This window comes from Castor canadensis, chromosome X, assembly GCF_047511655.1.
Source record: "Castor canadensis chromosome X, mCasCan1.hap1v2, whole genome shotgun sequence".
Classification (NCBI taxonomy): Eukaryota; Metazoa; Chordata; class Mammalia; order Rodentia; family Castoridae; genus Castor; species Castor canadensis.
In genome coordinates, this window is record NC_133405.1 from 31,218,522 (window position 1) to 31,239,491 (window position 20,970).

At 37.6% G+C, this 20,970-nt stretch overlaps 1 protein-coding gene across 8 annotated transcripts in view; it reads left to right on the top strand.

Moving 5' to 3' along the window:
- The first annotated feature begins 605 nt into the window (after nt 1–605).
- Thoc2 (THO complex subunit 2) overlaps nt 606–20,970 on the top strand; it is a 115,075-nt gene continuing 94,710 nt past the window's right edge. For 5 of the 8 annotated variants that reach the window (XM_074062909.1, XM_074062914.1, XM_074062915.1 and 2 more), the window contains exons 1-2: nt 607–863; nt 17,267–17,325. In XM_074062909.1, the coding sequence (XP_073919010.1) occupies nt 793–863; nt 17,267–17,325 (130 nt within the window). In that variant the 5' untranslated portion in view covers nt 607–792. Of the gene's footprint in view, nt 864–17,266; nt 17,326–20,970 lie in introns of all 8 variants that reach the window. The other 3 variants (XM_074062910.1, XM_074062913.1, XM_074062912.1) reach the window with 1 other exon arrangement.

Consider the following 20,970-nt stretch of genomic DNA (forward strand, 5'->3'; position numbering starts at 1 on the left):
ATCACTGAGGATCAAACTCAACTTCTTGCACACTAGTAAGTGCTCAACCACTAAGCTACATCCCCAACCCTGGTGAAATTTATTTTCATCAGATAGTTAGGATGATATCTGCCATGTTTTCTTACTGTAAAAGTTTTTTACTTTACCTTTTATAAGTATCTAGCTGAGACTGTATTGTAAACATTGTTTCTCACCATACTTGCGCCCTCTAGTCTGGCAGACACAGTATCCTGTTAGAACTCAGGGATCACGTGTTTCCCGGGGCTAGATGGTATCCCTTGTTAGCTCATTGCTTGACATAAATAATAAATCGTTGCACTGCACCCCGATTGATTTCTCTAAGCTATTTCTTTTTTTCTTGTATTTCTCTTTCCCACTGACGGTGAGCTCATTGAGGGTAGGCGTAATAGCCAAACAGTTTTCGTTAGCCCCAGTATCTAGCACATACTGGCGCACAATGAAAAAATACGTGCTTGAATTAGTGGTCTAGGGGTAGCACTAAGGAAGAGATAAGGGCTACCAATCAGTGTGGGGCTGGCGTGTTTCCTAAAGGGAAGCAAGGGCCAGGAGGGTGGAGGGCGCGGCCAGCGCAGTCCCAGTGCTAAACCGACCACGGAAGGATCTCCGCCACGCAACCTCGTAGGCGGCCGGGCCTAGGTTTTCCGCAGAAAAATGGGGCGGGAAATCGAAAAACTGAACTAGCAGCTCCCGGCATTCCTCGTGGGCGGTGCTCCCCTTTGACCCTTCGCTCGCGTGCTACACATCCGGGCTTCTGTTACTAGTGAGGCGAAGATGGCGGCCGCAACGGTGGTGGTTCCCGCAGAGTGGATAAAGAACTGGGAGAAATCAGGGAGAGGCGAATTGTGAGTGTTCCGGCCGGAGGCGGGCTCTCGGCCCGGTCGGGCCTGGGCGTTGGCAGCACTCTGAAGTGTGCTGGGAGGTCGGGGGGGAGGGGGAGATGTGCCCCCTCCCCCATTCGGGCGGCGGTTGTGGATGCTTGGCTGTGAGTTTCGAACTCAGAGGAGGAGCGGTGCAGATAACTGCTACCAACCTCCTTCCTTCTCTGGTCTCTCCGAAATCGGTATTGCACGTTTCCTTTTAGTCTCGTAGCAGTACTCCCTTTTCGCCCCTGCGAGTCTCGGCGCTTCTGTTCAGTCTCTTTTTGTCCCCCTCTTCCCTTGGGCTCACTTGGCTCCTTTTTTCTTTATGGGTCTACGCCGGAGCGATTCGGACTCTCCATTTCTCTCTGTCCCGTTTCTTCACTCTGCACCCATTCGACTTTGCAGTTTGGAGCCTGGCGCCTCCTTTGCCCGAAGTCCGAGGAGGGCGAACTGTCCTGGACACTCTCCACCCCTCTCCGCCCGCAGCCGGGAATCCCGAGGTGTTGCGAGCAGCCAGGCTTGGCACCTCTAGTTCTCCTAGGGAGCGCAATCCTGGACTGTCCTGGCCTTGGGCATCGCCGCGGACGGTGGGAAAGTGTGGCGGGGATTGCCATCCTCCCCTAAGACCCACTGGCATTTCTTTTGCTCCATCTTTTCACATTAGAGCGATGTCGGGTTGTATTCAACTTTCATCGTTAAATGTTTCTTTAGCCCCAATTTGCCCTGGGACTGTAATTCTGGCTACTCTCCAAGCTTCTTGAGTACCTAGGATAGCTTGTTTCCTTTAGTCATAAAACTGACTTTTTTTCCGGTAATACAGAAAACAGTAATTTGCCATACTTGCGGTTTCCTTACCCAAAATAGCGCTCCACCTGAAGGGAGGTGGTGAGGGTGGTGAGGAAATCGTTTAAGCAGCAAACTTAACCACAAATTTAAAAATAAATAATTTAGTTCTGATTTTCGTCTCTGAATCGCTTTAGAAGTTTAAAGCTCAATCCTGTATGAGATTAACTCGTTAGCTATTTGGGTCGTCTCCCTTCACCCCCTCCTGTACCTAGTTTACAGTTGCTGGTGGGAAGATACGAATCTTTAGAACTTTGTTACTTGGAGCAAAGCACCGGGAACGCGTTGCCTGATCTTGCTCTTGTAATATTGCCAAACTATATGGTTTACTCTCCCCCGCACTCTCCCCCCATCCCCGCACTCCCTCACTCCCTCACGGTTTTATGAAACTTAACAGTGTGAGCTCAAGAATTGGATTGCCTGAATAAGCGGCTGTCTTAGCCACTTAACTAGTTGAGTGACCTTGGGTAAGTTCCTTAACCACTTTGACTACTGTTTCCCCTTGAGTAAATTGGGAATAACAAGTACTCAAAGGTTTGTTGTGAAGACTAAATAATGCCTGTAAAGCACTTGGCTTACAGTAAGTGCACAAGTGATAGCTATTAAAAATAATATTATTGCGGCCTTTATTTAGATATTTAAACTTCTCAGGACAGTTCTTGCACTTAAAGTCTGTACCACTCAGGTTAGGAATTAATTGGTTTCTGACCCCTTTATGTATATACTCTTGTACTGTAATGAATTGAGAGGCACTTGAAGGAAAGGGACTATGTCTCATATTTCCTTTCCAGCATATGCTTATAGTGCTTATTGGTTTATTAACTTTCAGATAAGTCTGTGTGATAAACATTTACTTGTTAGAACATTTTCCAAATCCTTGTATGTGCTAGTTAACAAATAGGTATCAGGTCCTTTGTGTGTAGGGAAGGGAAGTAACCCAAGCAAACCATCATCTTCAGATGTCTTAGGGTAATCCCCCCAAAATGGATAAACCAGTTCATTGTTGTTTACTTTTAAAACCTTATTTATTTAGGGGCTTTCATCTTTGTAGATTGCTCAGTTTTCTCCTTCCAGCTGTGGTTTTTTTTTTTTTTTAACTTTTATTCTTTGGCAGTACTGGGCACAGACTCTTATCAGTGAGCTATACCCCCAGCCCTCAGCTGCTGTTTTTGACAGTTTTACTGTTATTGCTTCCCACCTTAGAATGACTGGTATTAGGGATAGGAGGTGAAATTCTACTTGGCTTCTGAATGGCAGTAGAGAAAAACTAAGTGATGTATGAGGTCCAAATACCTAGCTAAAAGAATTTTGAGTTCACTTTATGTACATTTACATGATCCATGCTACCTGTCACAGTTCCTGTGTTAAAAGAGCTACTTAAAAACTGTTATTGTTGCATGGCTTGTGGAATGTGATTTGAATTATAGTAGATACAAATCACAGTACAGTGATTATATTCTGTTATATAAAGAGAATTTAAAGTTTTTTTTTTTGGGAACAGAACAGGCTGTTCACAAACTTCCAGTCCTCTTGCTCTGCTTCCCAAATGGTGAGAGTACAGTTTTTTTTTTCTTTTTGTGTGGTACTGGGGTTTGAACTTCAGGGCCTCACACTTGCTAGGCAGGCACTCTACCACTTGAGCCACTCCACAGCCCTTTTTTGTGTTGGGTATTTTCGAGATAGGGTCTTGAAACTATTTCCCTGGGCTGGTTTCGAACCTTGGTCTTCCTGATCTCTGCCTCCTGAGTAGCTAGGATTATAGGCATGAGCTACCTGGGCCTGGCTTGGGATTACAGTTGTGTACCACCATACCTAGGTGACTTTAAAGTTATATATGACATAATGAAATATTTTAAATAAACACATCACTATCCAGTACTTAGCTTTTATTTGACCTCTATTCCATCTATGAAAACATTGTAGCATATAGCTTAACTTTGGAGTTCTTGTATTTTGCTAAAGATAGATGTTAGCATTTTCATTTTCTTAGAACAAAAGGCATTTTAAATATATTACAAAAAAGTATTTTTTTTTGAAACAGAGCCTCTTAAATATAAAACAGCAACTAGAAATGAAGGTATAAAACAGCAACTGGAAATGTTAAAAATGAAAGTAGAGTGTCACCCAAATTACTAGTGAATCCATTTATAGATTTGGCTTTGGAATATAACCAATATTTAGAATTGTGTATTGTGTGGACTTTTTGGGGGGTTTGAATTCAGGGCCTCATGCTTGCTAGGCAGGCACTCCTACTGCTTGAGCCACTCCACCAGCCCTATTTATTTCATTTTTGACACAGCATCTTGCTATGTATCTAAGGCTGCCCTTGAATTTGCCATCCTGCTGTCTCACCCTCTCCAGTATGCAGGACTGATTTTTCCTTTTTAATGAGATAAGTTACCAGATAAGCTTTAACTTGATTGAAAACTGTCTTTAAAAATGTATGATGTATTTCATGAGATTGTTAATTTCTTGTCTATTGCTTCTTACCAGAATAAGTTCATTCTGAGACTTGTAGTCAACTTCAGTGTCTTAGTGTTAATAGTAACATGAGGCTAGGGATATAGCTTAGTGATAGAGTACTTGTCTAGCACGTATGAGGCCTCGACTTCCATCCTAAGCAACACACACACACACACACACACACACACACACACATAATAAAAGCAACATGAGAAGAAGACAAATTAATTGTGCCCCATGAAAGGCAACTATTAGATAGAAGGTCTTGGCTTTGAAGAATAAGGTGGTTTTTTTTTTTTTTTTTGCAGTACAGGGGTTTGAACTCAGGGCCTGGAGCTTGACTCTACCATTTCAGCCATGCCCCTAGCCCAGCCTGAAGAACAAGTTTTATTAGGTAATTAAGCAGAAGAGCAAAACTGTTTTGCCTGTCAGATGGTTCATCCACCACATACCTATTATCAGTTGTGTTTTTATTTCCTTTTTTTTTTTTTTTTTTGTGGACTGGGGTTTGAACTCAGGGCCTGTACCTTAAGCCACTCTGGTCCTTTTTGTGATGGGTCTTGTGAACTATTTTCCTGGGCTGGCCTTGAACTGCCATCCTCCTAATCTCTGCCTCCTGAGTAGCTAGGATTACATGCATGAGCCACCAGCGCCTGGCAGTTATGCTTTTAATAACAAGTTATAGAACTCTTAAATTAAATCTTTTCTGAAAGGCATCAGAAGGGCAAAGGAGGACTCCCAAAGGTAATCATTGTTCTTTGCAGTAATTGTTAGAACTGGTGTTAAAGTTTCACATCTAAATTCAAAGTCTTCAAATTCTGCATATATGTAAGACATGGATTTAATCATTTTAATTTTAGTTTCTTAATGATTTCATGTTAGCATAGGACTTGCCCATGATTATGCTAATACACTTGCATGTACTGATAGATCCAGTGGAGAATTCTGTTTTTAGTAGAAATTATTAACACAGTGAGCTCAGCATTTCTTTGTCACAAAGCAACTTAATGGGCCACTATATTTGTAGCTCTTAATCTGAAGATGCTAGCTTCATGTCAATATGTGGTCTAGTTTTGAAATATTTTGATTTGTTGAGTATCATTTATTTGAAGAATTTTTTAAAAACAGATTTGCATATCCAATAAGAAATTTTTGTTAGGTCTTATTGATTATTGGTTGGTACAAATAAGTTTTAAAATTTAATTGCCAAATGCTTGGGATGCCATTTTTTTTCTTTTGCTACTAAATGATCTCAGACATTTCAGAATTTATGTAAGTACTTTTGGATATTCACTAAATGCTGAATTTCTTGGAATGAGGGAAGGAAGGAGGATAAGATCATTCTAAGAAATTTTAGCTTTGGTTTTTTAGTCTTTTTTTCCCCTTCAGATTTGCACTAAATACAGCTGAAGCTTTATCTGCAACCTTTTCTTGATGTCTTAATTTTCACTTGGCATTTAATTTCTCATTTCAACCTGTGTTCATGAGTTAAGTATAAGTCTTGGTCTGTTTTTCTGGAAAGAGAAATGCATTCTTCAGAAAATGTAGAAGCAATATTAAGAGATTTGTTTAAGTTACTGCTTTCTTTCTTTAAAAATTTATAATGTTTAAATATTAGTGCTATAAATACATTTGTGCTTTTTCCTACTGTAAGGGCAGGGACTGCTGTTAATTTGTCTTTTATAACATTTCCTGTTTCCTTCATAAATGCATGTTTCCAGAAAAAAGTATTTTGTCTCAATATTCAGTTTTTGGGTTATATCTGTGTTACAACACTGTTAATAGAGGTAAGCTCTTAGTTTAACCAAATTTAAACATTTTTGTTGTCTTGCTTTTAAGAATTTAGTGTTGTGGGGGGAGGGCTGGACTTGTGGCTCAAGCAGTAGAGCTCTTGCCTAGCAAACCATGAAGCCCTGAGTTCAAACATCAGTACTGCCAAAACAAAAAAAAAGAAGAAAAAATTCAGTGGTGCACAGATGAATGTCAGTCTTTTATATGTGAAGCCAACTTTGAGATGTGCACAGAATCAAGTAGCTGAGGCTTGTGTATTTCTTTTTTGCTGGAAAATAGGGAGCAGGTATGGTGAAAAGGTAAATATTCATGTTAAGTATTCACAAAATACTTCTGAAGTCCTTGGAAGAATGTAGGAAATTTATTCAATTTTTACAGCTTGAGAGAAAGTAGATTTCTGTCCTTGTTCTCAGGGACTTGACACAGCATTTCCACAGTAGCACAAAGTTTTGTGCTGTTGTGATTGTGGAATGGAATGGCTCAAGTGGTAGAGTGCCTTCCTAGCATGTGTGAGGCCAAGTCCAAACTCCAGTATCGACAAAAACTTAACAAAAGTGGAAAAAATGGTAACCTCAAATATTTGGAGATTATTAAAGGACTAAAATAATAATTTGAATTTGGACTGAGACAAAATTAGATTATTTTTAAGGCATATTAAAATGGGCAATTGTTGGAGGTCATTTTGTTTCCTGTCCTCCCTTAATTTATGTTAGGTTACTAAAAGTTTGACAGATATGTGCTAAGACAAATGCAACATTCAAAAAAAATCTTAAGGCTGTTTGCTGCTTTTCTATTAGTGGATTACGTAGGGAGAAGAGATCATAGATAAATCTACAAATTCTTAGAGGGGGGAAATTCTTAGTGAGTGTTTTTTCATTACCTTCTGTATAATGAATACCTGTTTTATACTAGGGAAGTTTAAGTATCTGTTATGCAAGTAAAATTGCCTGAATGTAATAACCCATTAATGATTCCATACACAATTTGAACGAATCTTTGAGATGCTAATTAATAGTTCATTATAACATCATCATCTGCATCCTAATGAATATGTTTGTGGCCTATAGAATTATATTTCAATTATTTCTTAATGTTATGTAACAATGACTGTACCATTAGGTAGGAGTTTGGAACACTGATGTAGCCCTTTCCTCCAGTCATTTGTAAGGCTTATTGAAAAAGGTAAGTGCATTAAGATTGTTAAAAGAAGTAGATGAAGCTATTGAAAATATGAGGAAGCAGCTGGGCGCTGGTGGCTTATGCTTGTAATCCTAGCTATTCAGAGATAGGAGGATCAGGATTGGAGGCCAGCCCTGGCACATAGTTCACAAGACCCTATCTCGGAAAAAAATCCATCACAAAAGGGCTGGTGGAGTGGCTTAAGGTGGAAACCCTGAGTTCAAGCCCCAGTACCACAAAAACAACAACAAAAAAACCAACAAAAAAAAAAAAAAGAAAATGTGAGGAATCAATGCATTTGCCATAAGAGAGAATTAAAAATTGAAAAAAAATCTATTTCTATGAGAAGGATTATTTGCCCTTGCATTTTAGTAGTCTAGTACAAAGGGAAAAATGAGTTATTTGATTCTATTAACTACTTAGACATAGCAGTTACCACTGTTCTAGAAATTTTTTTTTGTGGTACTGGGGATTCAACCCAGGGCCTGCTCAAGCACTCAACCACTTGAGCCATGGCCCAACGTGTGTTTTCCCCCTCTCCCCAGCTATTACGTTCTAAAAGGAATTGAAACTGTAGGGGAAATGAGAACTATCATGGCAAATTGTTTATTTCATAGTAAATATTGATGCAATTTGATTTTCTTAAATATTTACTCTCAACCAAAGGACTAGATGGCAGACATTTTTAGGTTATATTTTCTGATGCTAGTCTGAAGCAGATGTTATTTCTATGATGACTGTTGGGTAGAAGATTGATTTTTGTTTTATATTCTACATAAACTTATAGTAGGTTTAACATTTTGTGAAATTAGAAGTATAACTAGTGTTCTCAACCTCTTGGAAGATTTGGGTAGTTCTCCAAGGAAGTGGTTTAAGGTACTTAGGATCATACTTAAATCAGTTTATCTTACTGCTTGTAAGGTGCTCTCTGAAGAAATGTTTTTTTTTTTTAAATACATATTTTTATTTTTAATTGTGACATAGTAATTGTATATATTAAGGGGGTACATATATACCAGTATATGTATAAAATGTATCATTGACATTTATCATTTCATTGTGCTGAGAACATTCAAAATTCTCTCTACTAGCTGTTGAAGATTTTTTTAATGAGAAGTAGTTAAAAACACAACTAAATGAGATTATCGAATTTATGCAGATTTAATTTAGTAATTGCTTTCTCTTGGCCTTTTTTTCTTTGGTTTTTATTTATTTCTTGGAGGTACTGGGGTTTGAACTCAGGGCCTGTGTTGTTCCTTGGTTTTAAAAATAATTTTGTGAGACCTACAAGTGAATTATTTCCAGTAGAAGTTTACTCTGTTGGCTTTTAATAGCCTCACCCTGCTCATTTTGATGATGAAGTATTAAAATAATAAAAAGACAGCTGAGTTGCAAGGGTGTGGGTATTCTGTAAAGTAGATAATCTCTCTGTGAATGATGGAAATGTGGTATCATATTTAGGCTTAACAAAATGATTTGTTTCATTGACTAGAAAAAGAATTGCTAGATATAAAAAGAGTAAGAAATTCTTGTAACATGCTTTTATTGGCTGTCTTCATTTTCCTTAAGGCCTAGTACAACTTGTAAGAAGAATATTTCTTTTTCTAAACTGAAATTTAACAAAAATGCAGAAAAGCTCATAAGACCTAAATGTAGAGTTTAAACAATCACTGTAAAATGCACATACTAGCTGGCATGGTGGTGCACTTCTATAATCCCAGCACTCAGGAGGTTGAGGCGGGAGGATTGTGAGTTTGAGGCCAGCCTGGGCTATATAGGGACACCCTGTTTAAAAAAAAAAAAGGCACACACGCCTAACTCACACTTAGGGCAAGGCAACATAACCTCCCTTCCTGATCAAACCCTTCCACCTCCCTTGTGGTAACTATTACCTTGACATTTATGGTTTTTCTCTTCCTTGCGTTTTGCTATCTAGTAAGTTTGTTTTTGAACTTCTTTGTAAATGAAATCATAGAGTATTCTATTGTATTTGGCTGCTTTTGCTCAACAATTAATGTCTTTAGGATCCATCCATGTTGTCTGTTTGCTCTTCATTTATTTTCATAGCTGCAAAATATTCCATTTAAACCACAACTTGTTTAATTTTTAGGCTGTTGGTGAACACTTTTCTTGTTTCTAGTTTTAAGTTACTACAAATAGTGCCAATACGAAACATTCTTATTAATTGTTTTGGTGTACACAAACATGTATTTGATAGGGTATATACTCAAGTATCAATTTGCTGGGCTATAGATTACACTTAATTTCAGCTTTATTAGGGATTGCCAAACATTTTCTGTATGTAACACTGTCAGCAGTGTGAGAGTTGACTATGTTTCATATCCTCACTAACATTTGATATGGCCAAACTTTAAAATTTTTGTCAGTATGATATGTTTGCAATGGTATTTTATTGTGGCTTATATTTTCATTGAGCATCTTATATGTTATTGGTTGAGTTCTGATTTCTTGTGAAGGGCTTCTTTATATGTTCTGCCTATATTTCTATTAAGTTATTTTCATTTCTTTCATTTATCTGTAGTGGTTCTTTATATAGTTGGTATCTGAGCTTTTTGCATTTGTTGCAAATATATGAGCATATTTTTGCTTGCATATGTACTCATATAATGGTGACCTTTTTTGGTTGTTGTTTGAATGGGGTTTCACTATGTAACCCAAGCTGGCCTCAAACTCGTGGTCAGTGTCCCCCATGATTACCTGACCTTAATGGTGACTTTTGATGAATGGAAATTTTTCATTTTGTTTTATTTTTTTAGTGGCACTTGGGTTTGAACTCAGGGCCTCATGCTTGCTAGGCAGGTGCTCTTACCCCTTGAGCCACTCCACCAGCCCCAAGTTATTCTTTTTAATGTACAGATTTATCCATCATTTGCTTTATGATTAATATTTTATTTATTTTTGTGGTACTGGGGTTTGAACTTGGCCTATACTTTGAGCCATTCCACCAGCCCTTTTTTTGTGATGGGTTTTTTTGGGATAAGGTCCTCCTGATTTCTACCTCCTGAGTAGCTAGGGTTACAGCAGTAAGCCACCAGCACTCCGCTAATACTTGTTTTGTAAAATTTGGGCTTGAACTCAGGGCTTTGCACTTGTTAGATAGGCACTCTACTCCTTGAGCCACACCTTTAGCCTTTTTGCTCTGTAAACAGAGGCCGGCCTTTACCAAGATCCTCCTAGTTAAGCCTCCTGTGTAGCTGGGATGACAGACATGTGCTACCACACCCAACTATTGGTTGAGCTGAAATCTCAGGAACTCTTTGTGATCATCTCTGTCTCAGCCTCCTGAGTCACTAGTATTACAGGCGTGAGCCCCTGGTGCCCACTGTGATTAGTACTTTTTTGTATTTAAGCAGTTTTTCTTGACTTCATGATTAATAAAGTTATTTTTCTATATTCTTCTGGAATCTTATTTTTCTTTTCATTTTTAAGTCTTATGTATTAGTGTGGATAGTTGTTGCATATTCTTCCTTGATGTCATGTCAAAATTCTGTCAAGTGGTAGGGTTTTTTTTTTTTTTTTTGCTGCAGAGTCTCTCTGTTCAGGATTCAAACTCTTGGGTTCAAGTGATTTCCGTCCTCACCCCCCCCCAGCAGTTTCTTTGCAGTTTGTTGCAACATTGAATTTGAAACCACATTAGTGAACTTTTTGTGCTTTGTAAGTTAAAATCATTTCTCTTTCACTTGGAGTGCATCTTTTATCTGTGCATTTTTGCAACAATCTGCATCAGTCAAGTGGAAAATATTGTTTGACTGAATTACATAGCTCTTCCAAATATTGGCATACTGCATTGTATATTATATAGAAAAACACATTTTTTTAGTATTGTTATTGAACTGATCAGGAAAGTGTTCATGAATTGAAGTTACTCTCATGGTGGCAGAAATAAGTTTTCCAAAATTCTAATTTTTGTTTGAAAGCTTAGATTTTATCATTGGCAACAAATATGCTGTTGTTTTCCTTGAAATGACAGACTCACTGGTTCATTTTTTTGAGAAAGTGGCCTCTCAAAGATCCAAGTCTGAATAATCATAGTTTGTCAGTCATTTTTCAAGTAAAAAAATGGTGTTCCATATAACAAGATTGTTCAGTTTACAATTTCACAATTGCTTTCCTGTGGACAGCCATAGTGTTTTGATGTGTGGCAGTAATTCTTATATAAACTTCTCATTTATTCACATAGACTGTTAAAAAAGGCATTTTTTCCCTTGTTTTGTTTTTTGGTACTGGGTTTGAACTCAGGGCCTACACCTTGAGCTATTCTACCAGCCGTTTTTTGTGAAGGGTTTTTTGAGATAGTGTCTCGTGAACTTTTTGCCTGGGCTGAGCCTCCATCCTCCTGATCTCTGCCTCCTGAGTAGCTAGGATTACAGGTGTGAGCCACCAGCATCTGGCTCTAAGGCATGTTCTTAAGAAACAAAACAAAACAACAAAGCTGGGCATTGTGGCTCATGTGTGTAATCCTAGCACTTGGGAAGCTAAGGCAGGAGAATTGTGAGATCAAGGCCAGCCTGAGCTATGTAGAAAGACCTTGTCTCAAAAAAAAAAAAAAAGCCAGGGCACGGTGTCACATGGTACTGCAGATTTTATTTTTGAGCTGTGATACTATTGTTTAGACAGAAAGCCTGGATCATAGCCATGTCTAGGGAGAAGATGACCAAGATTTTAGGATTGGGTGGTTTTTCATCTGTAAGTCTACCAGAAATCCAAGCCAGCAAATCCACTAGCAGTTGTAAGTAGGATTTACATGGAGATAAAATCAGAGGCAAAGCAATGTACTGGTCACACCTGTAATCATAGCACCTCTGGAGGATTGAGGTTTGAAATCAGCCCTAGGCAAATAGTTCTTGAGACCCTATCTCAAAAAAACCCATCACAAAAAAGGGCTGGCAGAGTGGCTCAAGTAGTAAGAGCATCTGCCTAGCAAGTGTGAGGCCCTGAGTTCAAACCCCAGTGCTGCAAAAAAATAAAATAAAAAATCAGAAGCAGAGACATTTAAGAATTAATGCCTTAGAAGTGGATTAGATCACCTAGAGGGTGTGTGTGTGTGTGTGTGTGTGTGTGTATGTGTATGAGAGAGAGAGACAGACACAAAGAGCAAGCAAGCAAGTATGGGGTAGTGATGTCCTTGGGTAAGAAGGGCGGGGGGTGGGAGAGAAGGGGGAGTGACCCACCCCACACTCAGTCCACACTTGCCCCATGCCTTATTTTGGGGTTTGAACCCAGGGCCTTATGCGTGCTAAGCACATAATGTAACACTGAGCTACGTCCCCAGCCCAAACCACATGAGTTTGTCTTCTTAACTTTTCAGTGAACAGTACAGTTTAAGTATAAGCATAATGTTATATGGTAAATCTCTAGATTTTTGTCTTTCATGACTGAAACTTTATACCCATTAAGCAGCAACTCTTGTTTCCCCATCTACCCAGCACATGTTAACTACCATTCTACTTTACTTCTTTGAGTTTGACAATGGATACTTAATATGGAATCATGCAGCGTTTGTCCTTCTGTAACCAGCTTTTTTCACTTCGAATACTGTCTTCAGGGTTCATCCATGTGGTAGACCATGACAGGATTTCCTTTTTTATGTCTAAATCATAATTCATTGCATGTATATACACCACATTTTCTTTATTCACTCTTCTCTGTGGTCTGTTTGCACTTGGTTATTGTGATTAGTGGTGCAGTGAATATGGAAGTACAGATGTCTTTTTTGATATCCTGATTTCAATCCTTTTGCATAAATACCCAGAAATGGGATTACTGGATCATAAGGTAGTTCTTTTTAAATTTTTTTGTGGTACTGGAGCTTGAACTCAGGGCCTCACGCTTGCTAGGCAGGTGCTTTACCACTTGAGCCACTCTGCTAGTTCCTTTTTTTAATTTTTTGAGGAACTTTCATAATGTTTTTCACAGTGGCTGCACCATTTTACATTCCCACCAGTGGTGCACAAGAGTTCCAGTTTATCCTTCCCAACATTTTTTTTCTTTTGTAAAAATAATGGTCATTCTGATGGGTGATTTGTATTTCCCATGATTGGTGATGTTGAAACACCTTTTCATATACTTGTTGGATGTGTGTATATGTATCTTTAGAGAAATGTCTACTTAAACTCATTTGCCCATTTTTTTGTCGTTGTTTTTTGTGGTACAAATGGCCTTTGTTGGTTGTAACACTAAATGGAAGAGAGGAGGGAATAAGTCAGCTCTTGCTCCTGGAAATGTGCCTGCAGACCTAACAGCTCGGTGTCCTCTCCCTTTGCCCATTAAAAAAATTTTTTGGGCAGTACTGGGGTTTGAACTCAGGGCCTGATGCTTGCTAGGCAGGCATTCTACCACTTGAGTCACTCCACCAACCCCCCCCTTCCCATTTTTAATCAAGTTTTTTTTCCTATTGAGTTGTGGGAGTTCCTTATATGTTCTGGATATTTACTTATCCTTATCAGATACATGTTGAGCATCCCTAATCAAAGATTCAAAATGATCCAAAATCTGAAGCTTTTTGAGCATTGACATGATGCCAAAAGTGAAAAATTCCACACCTGACTTGGTGACAGGTTGAAGTCAAAACACAGGTGCACAACACAATTTATAAGGGGAAAAAAGACTCTCTTATACCCCTTCTGCTGCAGTAATGTCTTCTACACATGCCAAATCCCCTCAAGTCCAGATTCCTCCATGTAAGCATGCCTATAAAGACTAATAAAATGTACCTGTGATGTTCATTACACAGTAAACTTTGTTTCATGCATGAAGTTAAAAAAATATAAATTACCTTTGGGCTATGTGTGTATATATGAAACAAATGAAGTTTTTGTTTAGACTTAGGTCTAAACAAAAAAAACCCAAAATTTGAAACAGATTTTGTCCCAAGTATTTCAGTGTACTTAACCTGTATCTATATGGAGTTCATATATTTTTTTCTGTTCTGTTTGTTGCCCTTTCACTCTTTCGACTTTCTTCTGCTATACCGAAGTTTGCTAGTTTGATGTAGTTACACTTGACTTTTTTTTTTTTTTGTGGTACTGGGGTTTGAACTTGGAGTCTACACCTTGGGCCATACCACCACCCCTTTTTTGTGATGTTTTTTTCGAGATAGGGTCTCACGAACTGTTTGCCCAGGCTGGCTTCGAACTGATCTCTGCCTCCTGAGCATGAGCCACTGGCATCTGGCCTGTTTCTGCTTTTGTCGCCTGCCCTTTTGGTGTCATATCTAAAAAATCATATTGTCCAGACCATTATCGTGAAGCTTTCCCTTCTGTTTTCTCTTTCTCCTTTCTTCCTTTTTTCTTTCCTTCTCTCTCTTCCTCCCTACCTCCCTCCCTTTTCATGTCTTATTTATTTATTTTGGTGGTACTAGAGTTTGAACTCAGGCCTTCACTCTTGCTAGGCAAGTGCTTTAAGAGATGCCCTCAGACTAGTTTGGGCTACATAACAAGATCTCATCTTGTTATTTTTCAGGTAGGGTATTGCATTTTTTGCCTGGGGCTGGCCTCATATCATGATCCTCCTACCTATACCTCCCAAGTAGCTGGTATTACAGGTGTGCATGTCACCCCCAGCTTGTTTGTTGACATGGACCTAAATTCTTCCAATATCTGCCTCCTGAGGCAATTGGGACTACATGCATGAGCTACTATGTCCAGCCCCATGTTCCTATGTTTGTCTTTGTTTTCTTTTTGGAAATGAGGTCTTGTTATGTAGCCCAGACTAGTCTCAGACTTGATCCTCCTGCTTTAACTATCCAAGTGCTGAGATTACAGTTGTGCCCAACCACTCCTGACTGTGCTTTTGTCTTTAATTCATTTCGAGTTGACTTTTGTGTATAGTTGTCCAAAGAATATGGTAAATTTGAAAGAACCTTTTGTGTAAATCTACTTTAATTTTGATATATTTCAATATTATTTTTCTATTATACTATTTATATGTTTAAACTGTTTATATGTTTAAATGCCACATGATTGTTACTAATACTGATTTAACATTCATTTAGGATTGTTCATCCTGTTTTTCATTTTTTTTTTTTTTGCAGTACTGGGTTTTGAACTCAGGGCCTACACCTTGAGCCACTCCACCAGCCCTTTTTTTGTGATGGGTTTTTTTTGAGATAGGGTCTCGCAAACTATTTTCCCGGGCTGGCTTCGAACAACAGTCTTCCTGATCTCTGCCTCCTGAGTAGCTCTTCGTCATTTTCTTGCTGCAACTCTTAAGGTTCTAACTGGAATCGTTTTCCTTCCTAAAGAATGCTCTTAGAACTGGGAGTGTTAGTTTAATACATGAGGCCCTTTTAATGATAAAAGGCCCTTTAATATTTCTGTTAATGAATACTAATTTTTAAAATAGTTCAAAATTATTCAAGTAAGGATCTGCACGGTTGTAATTGAGAAGTTTCTTGAGTCTCTCTTAATCAGAGAATCCCCCACTATCATTTATTTTTCTTTGCAATTTATTTGTTGAAGGGAGGTGGTTATTGTCTAGTACAATTTTCCATAGTCAGAATTTTGGTGATTGTATCCCAATAATATCACTTAGTATGTTTCTCTGTCTTTATTATTTACTGTAAATTGATAGTTGGATCTAGAAAATTTGATCAGATTTTGGTTCATGACTTTTGGGTTTCTTTTAAGATAACTTTGTAGGTGGGTGGTATGTTCTTTTACTAAATACATTTTTTATTTTTAACTTGACACAATAATTGAATATATTCATGCAGTAGAGTGTGACATTTTGATACATACATAAAATGTGTAGTGATCTGATCAGGGTAGTTGTCATATCTTATCCATAACCTCAAATATTTATCATTTCTTTGTGTCGGTAACACCCAACATCCTCTCTACTAGCTATTTTGAAATGCACAATTAATTGTTGTCCACCATGGTTATCCTACAGTACTATAGGACATTAGAAGTTATGCTTCCCATGCAATGCACCCCTGTACCTCTTAGTCATCCTCACTCCAACACCCTCCCACATACTCTTCCCAGGCTCTGGTAACCATTATTTTATTCTAATTCTATGAGATCAGGTGTTTAGCTTTTCCATGCAAGTAAGAAGATGGGGTATGATTCTTTCTGGGCTTGACTAATCTCACAAATGCCACACAGTGTCCTCCAGTTCCATCCATGTTGTTGTCAATGACAGAATCTCATTTTTTATGGCTGAATAATATTCCACTGGGTATATACGTCTTGTTTCCTTTTTCAGTTTGTTTTTACGGTGCTGGGGATCAAACCCATTGTCTCTGGGTAAGTTTTTTTTTTAACCCTGAGTTAAGCCTCCAGTCTCTCCTGCATTTTCTTTATCTATTCCTCCATTGATGTTCACATAGGTTGATTTTTATCTTGCGTTTTGTGAGTAGTGCTGCAATGAAGATGAGAAAGTGCAGTGTCTCTTTGACATACTGATTTGAGAAAGTGCAGTGTCTCTTTGACATACTGATTTTAGTTCTGTAGTGTAGTCGTTCCTTAAGATCAGGAGCCACATAATATTGGTAGTCTGTTTTTTATGATGTGAGCAGCTGACAGATGGCTAGATTCTTTATTAGGGATCTTAAAATGGTGATGTTTTAATTCTGTCATTCCCTCTTTTTGTTATCATATATTAATTGAACAAAATAATGGGATTCATTATATTTTCATACACGTATACAATGTACTTTGATCACACACTCCTATCATCCTCCAGTGTACTCCTCCTCTCTTGCTTGTTTCCCCTCTCCCAAATAGTTCTCTACTTTCACATCTTTTTAAAAGTGTAGATTCTGCATTTATCATTCCCTTTTTTATTGGCTAAAATATTTCAAAAACAGGTATTTCTTATTTACTATTGAGCTAGCCAGTTGCATAGTTTGGAAGAGTAAATGCTTGATTTAGAAAAATTACTTGGTAATTTTTAGAATAGTGAATTGATTTTAGCATCCTCCATTTCTGACCAGCTAGGGTTTTGGAGTTTGTTGTCATTGTGAACTATTGTACTTAAATGTATCTGGTACATTTCCATGTATATTTTTAACACACATAACTTGCTCTATTAGATCATCTATTTTTAGGATTGGAAATTGATACAGTTTTTCTGTTTTATTTTAGCTTGCATTTATGTCGGATTCTCAGTGAAAATAAAAGCCATGACAGTTCGACTTACAGAGGTATGTTTTTTTTTTTGTTTGTTTTGTTTTTTTTTGGTGGTTTTGGGGTTTGAACTCAGGGCTTTGTAGTTGCTAGGCAGGCACTCTACCACTTGAGCTGTGCCTCCAACCCCAGAGATACGATTTTAAAAGTATCATACTTAGCATTTTTAATTGATTAGAATTAATAATTTTCCATTTTTTTGCATGAAAACCAAAGGTTCACATTATAGAAAGCATTTATATGAATACAATCAAGATTAAAGTTAGAGTAAGATTATACGTCTTGTATACTGATGTTATTTGACCTGCATTATAGTCAAATGCTATTGCCTGACTTATTTATTTATGTATGTATGTATGTATGTATGTATGTTGCCTGACTTTTAAAATTGGGAGTTTGCACATTTAGTTAAATTTCAGCAGTTAGCTGTACCAGTTCTAAATGTGAGATAAAACTAGCGTGGAAAGGAAAACAATTTGATCTTGTTTCCATCAGAAAATTTCCACAAACTGAGTTCAGTGTTTTTACTAAAGCTGGTTATGTTCATGTGGTATTTAGGGATCTTGTTAAAGGCAGTTGTCATGGAAAACATTAAAAGCAAAGGAGTTATTTACTGCATGTCACGGATAGGATTTATTAAGTAAAATGTTATATAATGAAATGTAAATTTTAGTTTACATTTAGTCACGGCAAAGGAGGGGCAAAATAAAGCAATTGTATCTGTTCAGTTTGAAGTATTTTCATATGTATCTTTCGTTGAGGGTATTAGGATTTGAACTCAGGTCTTTGTGTTTGTGAGGCAGGTGCTCTATCACTTGAGCCACACTTCCAGCCCTTTTTGTTCTGGATATTTTAGGGTCTCACTTTTTGCCCAGGCTGGCCTGGACTATGATCCTCCTATTTTAAGCTTCCTGCTGTCACTGGGATGGCAGGCATGCAGCACCATGACCAACTTTTTTCCGTTGAGATGGGATCTTCCAGACTTTTTTGCCCAGGCTGGCTTGGAATCAAGATTCTCCTGATTTTCAGCCTCCCAAAGTGGCTAGGATTACAGGCTTGGGCCACCTGTGCTCAGCTGAAAAACATTTTTATAATTAATATTTTGGATTAACCTAAGAATCAATTTGGGAAATTTGTTATAGTTATTTCAGTTATGCTTTTTTGATAGCAGATAAGAACAGAATGTTTTTCTATAGAAAAGGTTACTTTTGGTTTATAAGACATTAAGTAAAACTTAAGAGGACATTTGGATGTTTGAGTGGCAAGTATCTTTTTTTTAAAACCAATGAAGGTCCATTTTGGTTTTCTCTTTTTTGAGCAATTTCTTTTAAGACTTAACATCTCTAATATGCTACCCCACAAATTATTAGCTTGTTTATTCTGCTTGTAACATTATAAAATTGGGCTGGGGAGGTTGCTCAGTGGTAGAGCACTTGTGTAGCAACCATGAGGCCCTGGATTCAATCCCTAGCACTTCGAACAAAAAAAAAAACTTGTACAATCGCTCATAATCACTTTTAAGATTTAAATAATGTGTTCTTATTTGTGTAAGTCAGTCAACTGCCAGAAATGTAAGAAAATACAAAAATATTCCTTCATAAAAACACTTGGAAGCTGATGTGGTAGTACATGCCTGTAATCCTAGCATTGGGAAGGTAGAAGCAAGAGGATTGAGTATTTGAGGCCAGCCTGAACTACATAATGAGACCTTTTCTCAAAAAAACAAAAACTACCCAGATACTTAATTATTTTTTCCCCATGCTTCAAATCAGTTTCAAACTTCTCAGTTAATTTTGATCTTGTTTGAGGGTTTTCCAAGTGGCTCAACAGGTACAGCTCATACCTAGCATGCATGAAGCCTCGAGTTCAAACTCCAGTGCCACCAAAAAAAAAAAAAAAAAAAAAAAAGAGAGATCTTGTTTGAAACCTTAGTTCAAGGTGTAAGAGACCTCTAAAAGAAACCTATAAATTTCTTATAACACAATGATACTGCTCTTTCACTTAAATGGGACTCTCTGGATCTTTACTAAGTATTGGATTATTGTTAATTTATATTTATTTTTTTTGTCAGTACTGGGGTTTGAACTTAGGGCTTCATGCTTGCTAGGCAGGCACTCTACCACTTGAGCCACTCTACCAGCAGGATTATTGTTAATTTGAATGGTTGTTTTGGTTTACATATGAAACCCAAAATAGTTGTGAGTGTGGCCTCATTGGCTGAATTGCCATTATTCTCTTCTTGATTGCTTCTTGAACACATACACACCCTTTGCTTGATGTCCGCCAGTAGGGCTTTGGTCTGAGCACTCAGTTTGGTAGTTGATGCAGGAAGCTGACTGGATGCTATTTCTTCAGAATCAACTTTGTTCTGTTGTTAGGGGATTTACTGGGTAGTGTTCTCTCTCACCTTTTACTTTCTGCCCTTCCTTGGAATTAATTTCATCTCAAGTAGGCAATTTCCCTTGCCTACAATATTTGTTACTTTTATAAGTTGTCCTTGCCCCCACCAATGAAACAACATTGTGACAATAACTGATAAACATGAGTAGTACTAGTGATATCAGACATTCTATGAATTGGTATGTTCATTATTCAAACCCCACAAAGTACTTTTAGAAATCTCTGAAAGTCCCTTCTTTCTTGCTCATAGTCTTAAAGCACCACTTAATGTTTCTATGGATAAAATACAATGGGAGTTATAAACCACTTTGTGTTTTTTTTTTTTTTTTTGGTGGTACTAGAGTTTGAACTCAGGGCCTCACATGTGGTAGGCAGGTGCTCTATCACTTGAGCCACTCTAACAGCCCACAAATCTCTCTTAAATAGTCATTTAGAAAACTTGTGAACTGGGGTGCTTTTTTGCTACTTTGTGGATTACAGTGTATTTTTATATTACATTAGTGTCAGCAAAATGACTCAGGCCACTTGTTCTCTATTTTAATCTTCTGTGATTAAGATTAGAATTCCCTGAACTCCAGTGAGTATGTGCTAGAGGAATACTCTTATGGGAACTTTTATGATAACCGACTATTTTGTCCTTTTAAGTGATGGTGTTAAAAATATTAGTTGTCTGGATAATTTTAAATAATTAGTATTGCCTATTTTAAGGCATTTTGTTAATGGAAATGGAAAGCATAAAATTGATTTACTATTCCTGTCACAATAAATAGACATTTCCCTTTGTTTTTATATAGTTTATATATAAGCATGCTGAAGGCATAGTTGTGAAAAGGGCAGAGTGTGTGTGTGTTTGTGTATAAAGAATTGGAATAATCAGATTATATTACAAAATGATTTAATGAAAAATTTATTTTATTGCAAAATAGTATTTTCATTGGTGAAGGGGATTGACACACATTTTGATTTCTATTATGTTTCTGTTTTGTGACTAGTAGTCATACCAGAGGAGAAGATTTTTAAACATTTCTTTTTTTTTCCTCTAGGAAGTGGTGATTGAACCCAGAGCCTCCAGCATGCCAGGCAGATGCTCTACCACTTGAGCTATACCCCCAGTGCTAAATACTTCATTTTTTACCTGCCATTTTGTCTTGAAAAATTTTTGGTTTCCCTACAAAGGGAATTATAGACTTTATGTTAGTGATTTTAGAGTTGCTTGTTTTCCTTTTTTATTGGTACTGGTGTTTGAACTCAGCCATGTGCTT